The following is a 5,202-nucleotide window of genomic DNA, read 5'->3' as shown; positions in this document are numbered from 1 at the left end:
TAAAGATGGATGGATGGACGGACGGACGGATGGACGGACGGACAGAGAGACAGATTTTTATGATTGTAAGCCATCCAGAGTTACCCCTGTGGTAAGATGGGTGGCCAATAAATTTTATAAATAAAAGCTATGCTTCTTAAATGGCTACTCCTAAGTTGTGAAATAATGCCAAAAAATGAAGTCTTGATTTCTCTTCAGATAATTAAGTCTATAATTCTATACTTCCATTCTGCAGAAAAAGTACCATTTAATTCTAACAGCTATAGAGACTATATAGTAAGGAAAAACAACCATAAAGCCCATTTTTTAGAGACTGCCTGCTCCAACTCTTCAGAAGTTATTGTTAAAAGTTTTCTTGCCGCCCTCAAGCTAGCCTCTAGTCATGTAGATAATCTAGGACAATTGGACTGATTGGACAGATTGATAAATCAATTTGTTCAAAGAGCAGGTAGGTTTCATTTCACAGCATTTCACCAATGTTAAAGGGAACAATATTATACAAGTCTGCATGCATAGTTGGGAAGTAAGAATTTTTTTTGGGGGGATATGTTTATGTGTGGGTGTGCACATATATAAAGCAAATAACTTTGTTAGTTGAAATGGGTTAAGTAAGCTTCAACTTTAATTCAGAAAACAGATGAGTGGAAAACAATGTATTGGGTCAGCACAATATAGAGCAAGTGCTTTTTTTTTTAATAGTCAAATAGGTTGCAAATTACACCACCCCAAACACAAATTGTATGTGGTGCTTTTTTAAAAAATAAAATAAAATCCAACTACAGATCTGATTCTCAATCTACAAAGCTTTCTCATTTGGCTGATGATTTCCATGGTTTCATTTTTTCTGGATCTGGCAGTAAAGGCTCATTGAAAAAACCATGCCAACAATCTGAAAAAGAAGAAAGATGTTTAAGATGCATCGTTTGGCAACTTCAGTAACAGTTCAGTACACAGCAAGAACATTTTGTAAAATTCTTGGGTTTTGCATGTACTAATGGATCTGTTATGTTAAAGATTGCTTCCAACACCATTTAGAGATATGACTTTCAGATAGTGGGATTTTAATGAAACCCATGTATATCACAGCATAGGAAACCTCAACTTATTCTGAAAGATAGATTGTTTTAAAGGGTGAAGACAAGTTGTGAGATTCTTACTTGTGCTTTGTATTGCAACATTTTTGGGAAAGAGATCAGATTTCTTGAGAGCTGAAAAGATTTTTCATACTGCTTCTTGTCAACATTAGTATTCTTAGAAACCTTACTCATAAAGATATGAGTTATTTGCACTTCTATAATAAATTATAGCAAAACAACAATCTTGCATAATTGAATAACTAATGTTTTCTTGCATAAATTTTCATGGAATTATGTTCACTACATCAAAGCCATGGAATATATTCCCATGGAAGGAATATTATAGAAAGATTTTTTTTAATGGTTTGTCTCGATGGTGCCACAATATCTGTAATTTGGATTTTTGTGGAACTGTTATAAATGTGGGGATTTGCTGTTCTAGATAACTGGTCACTTCAGTTTAACAAAAATTAATAACAAATTAAAGTAGATATTGGAGCACATTCATATATGCGCTGCTTTAAGTAAAATTTAAACTGACTATCAAATGGACTTTTTCACTGGAGTTTTAAAATTGAATTATTTTTTTAGCTCTTCATAAACACTTGGTAGCTTTAAAATTGAAAAATCAGAACTTCGACTACAGTTTTGTAATCAATAGTTGAAGCAAACACTAAACAACAAGACTACATAAAAAGAGGCAGTCATTAAGGGAAGTCTGCTTCACTGTTCCACAAATAAGGTAATTGGAATTCACTCTAAAAGAACTAGCTATAGGACAGCATGGCTAGTGTACATCAGCTGTAGGAGAAGTAAATAATCTGTGTTTTAGGACCACATACAGCTTCAAGCTTCTATTCTCCAGCCTTTGTGAAGCCTTCTCTCACTACTACTCTTGAAAACAATTTCTCATTATTTTGAGATAGAAAACATGAAATCTCTATCGAACGCCCTACACAGTAATAGCAAACCAAAGAGGAAAAGAAAAAGCAGCCTCCCTCAATATAAATTCTTGTCTCACCCAATGAAGACTTTACCCTTACAAAAGAGTGTGTGATAGTAATAAGTTGCCAAACATTTACAATGGGAAGCTCAGAAGTCCAAGCAACTGTTATCTGCAGAGCTAACTATTAACTGTTAAACCGTTAACAATAGAGGTGACTCTATTTATTCAGTGGGTTCAATCTTTTATGTTCTAAATTTGTGTTAACTTCATCCCCCCCACAAAAATTGGTAGGACTTTTGAATCGAAAACATGGAAGGTGGCAACCTGGTAGCAGCCCATTTCTGAACATGCAGAAATATTCTTCATCAAATCACTATCAATACTGTTGATATGTGCTCATGCTTTAACAAGTGACTTGATCAGTGTAAATGATAGCTTGCAATATGATAACAGGTTGAAATAAGATTTTATTAGTATACCTCAATAAATGCCAGTCCAAATGCTATCCCCATAACTATAATCATATTTTTCTGGAATATTTCCATAATTACAGTTGCACAAGTCTAAAAGAAAGGCAAAGACAAATGACATAAGTCACACATGCATAAGCTATTTATAACTTAATAGCCATGTTACAAATTTTGCTGGTATCAAAAGGCAAAGGAGAAATGAATAATATATCTTCATTTTTTTAAAACTTTCAAGATCGGCTGTGAGATTTTTATATTTCTAATGAAAAAAGTGGATAATTGAATAAATAAATAAGATATTAATTGTTTTTGATAAGTATTACAATAGCAAGATTTAAGAAACAAAACAGTTTTGATAATTGGTTTCATCCAGGTTTAGAAAATCAATCAGATGAAACAGCTCTTTTAAAATCCGAGCACTAAGGCTAATGAATGACTGAGCCACATGTGAATTTTCTATGAATTCCATATTTTATGTGGAAGAAATGTGAAAAATACATAAAAATAAGTTGACCTACAGAATTTGATAAGAGCTGCCAATTGTGATAACTATTAAGTCATATGAATATTAGTCTAAGTTGTCTCTCAATTATTTTCAGTGTGATCATTTTCACAATCCTTCATCAATCCATCATGCATTCTTTTACAAGCTTTATCAATGCATTGTTAGACAGTAGATTGTGCATCATTATATAAAGGAACACTTTGATGTATTTGTACTTATTCTGGAATATAAAAGAACAACATGCATGTCCCAAAATTTGAGAGAAATACTTTGGATATTACACAAGAGAGAACACAACCTCTCACTGCTATTTATTAAAGTAGTCCAACTTTCACCATGTTTGGTGTAAACCTGAAGAAAAGATGTGTCAGTATTAAAGAATCCACTCACTAAAGTATACATTCATTCATGTGTTCATTTGTTCATTTTATATGACTGCCTATCCATCAAGTGACTCTGATGTCTAACATTAGAAAGTATCAGCTGTTTAAAAAGCTACAAACATATATTATTTCTGGAATCAGTAATTCACATAACACATAACAAACTCTATAAATGATTCACATATCTTGGCCCAGTGCTTAAAGGAAGGATCCTAAAAAATAAATACTGTACCCATTTTGGTATAATATAGCACTATTTAAAACCACTGACTAGAAACCAGGAGATCATGAATTCTAGTTCTACCTTAGGGATGAAAACATCTGGATGACCTTAGGCCAATCACTTTCTCTCAGCCGAAGGAAGGAAGCAATAGCAAAACACTTCTGAAGTTTTGCCAAGAGAACTGCAGGGACTTGTCCAGGTAATTGATAGGAATTAAGATTGATTCGAAGGCATCAGAAACAACCAAAGAACAAGGTAGTAATGGAAATGCAAGTTATAATAATTATGGTTTTCATTAGCTTTTCCCTAACCAGGATGCTTCCTGGATGAAGAATAGGGCAATAGTATAAACATCCAATCAATGCCTGATAACCAACCTGAATTATTGTTCCCTAGAATGATTCCATGATATATAAATCTGGAAGCCACAAATGGCCACTATGCCTAATAGTCACTGATGTACTCATGCAATTTTTTTTCTTACCTTCACATACTCGTTTCCAGCACAATAACTTGTACCTATGTCTGTCTGTTCACATTCACATCCACTGTTAGCATAAGCGTTTTTTCCCCAATCTGATTTTCCATTAAATATGCCACAACATTTGTGCTACAAAAAAAAACAATAATGAAGAGTTTAGTGAAATTCAGTGAAGAAAGATAGCTTAGCAAATAGTAAAAATATGTTTACCAACATTGCCAGAATGTAGATCATTTCAATGCTTTTATTTAAAATAAAAGAATACAATTGTGAAGAGAGCTACATAATTTTTTTTAAAATACAGAAATTAGAAAAATCAACAATACTGTAATGAAATCCTCCAAGTTGAATGGTTCTTTGTGATGGTGTTACAATTAAATGATATTGGAAAAAAATCAGCACGAGGGGGAAAACTCTCCTGATGCTACATTTAGATAAAGAAAAACAATTGTTCTGAAATAATGTCTATTTAAATATCGGTTTAATATACTATGTGTTACCAAGCCTAGCCAGATCTGTCATTGATCCTGGACCCATTTTATCTAAAGAGCCAAAATTTGTGTGACTAAGAAAGATTTTTAAAAAAGAATGTGTAACATTCTATTTCATACATTTCTGTTTTTTTTTATCTTGTTTAACTTAAACATCAATTGTTACTGGAACCTTTATTATTTAATTCTTGGAGTGATACAATCAGGATTCTCCTTATTTTTCTGAACGAGCACACTTTTACACACCTAGGCCAAGTAAATTCTGATATTTTTTATAGGTGTATGAGTTTACCAAAGATGCATCTGTATGTTTTCGACTGTTTTAAAGGGAGATTTCTCTTAATTACATATCATTATCATGTTTAAAGTAATTGTGCTTTTTAAAAGCATTTTCTCTGTTGTTATGGTCATAAAACTAAGAGCATCTTATCAGGCTTTGTAGCAGGTCAAATCAGCTGTTATTCCTATGATAGTCAGTTTTGAGAGCTGAATTGTGGGTGCCTTTTGCAGTGCTATGGGTCTGCAAGGGTTGCAGACAGTCTGCTTTTCCACTGGCAGAAACTAGACCACTGGCAAGGTGCTAAAGTCAGGCTTAGAGAAAACATTCCTTCTATTCATATTACTAGG

General features: G+C 33.1%; 1 protein-coding gene across 1 annotated transcript; it reads right to left on the bottom strand.

Annotated features, from left to right (window-relative positions):
- Positions 1–608: 608 nt before the first annotated feature.
- On the bottom strand, positions 609–4,318 carry TSPAN8 (tetraspanin 8). Its single transcript, XM_029283303.1, has 4 exons — positions 4,295–4,318; positions 4,088–4,213; positions 2,502–2,585; positions 609–889 (listed from the first exon to the last, which is right to left on the bottom strand). Exons 1-4 carry the CDS (start codon positions 4,316–4,318, stop codon positions 836–838), a joined length of 288 nt encoding a protein of 95 aa, XP_029139136.1. The 3' UTR covers positions 609–835.
- Positions 4,319–5,202: the final 884 nt, after the last annotated feature.

The sequence above is a fragment of the Protobothrops mucrosquamatus genome, unplaced genomic scaffold, assembly GCF_001527695.2.
Source record: "Protobothrops mucrosquamatus isolate PMUCROS unplaced genomic scaffold, P.Mucros_1.0 scaffold49, whole genome shotgun sequence".
Taxonomy (NCBI): domain Eukaryota; kingdom Metazoa; phylum Chordata; class Lepidosauria; order Squamata; family Viperidae; genus Protobothrops; species Protobothrops mucrosquamatus.
Note: the sequence above shows the minus strand (reverse complement) of the source record. Positions and strands in the feature narration are given on the sequence as shown.

Excerpts from the sequence above, each read along its gene's own strand:
- TSPAN8 (XM_029283303.1), bottom strand. The coding sequence starts at position 4,318 with ATGATCTACATTCTGGCAATGTTG. Across the intron at positions 2,586-4,087 it reads CTGGAAACGAGTATGTGAAG|ACTTGTGCAACTGTAATTAT; the intron begins GTAAGAAAAAAA and ends CCTTTCTTTTAG. Across the intron at positions 890-2,501 it reads TTGGACTGGCATTTATTGAG|ATTGTTGGCATGGTTTTTTC; the intron begins GTATACTAATAA and ends CTTCTTTTTCAG.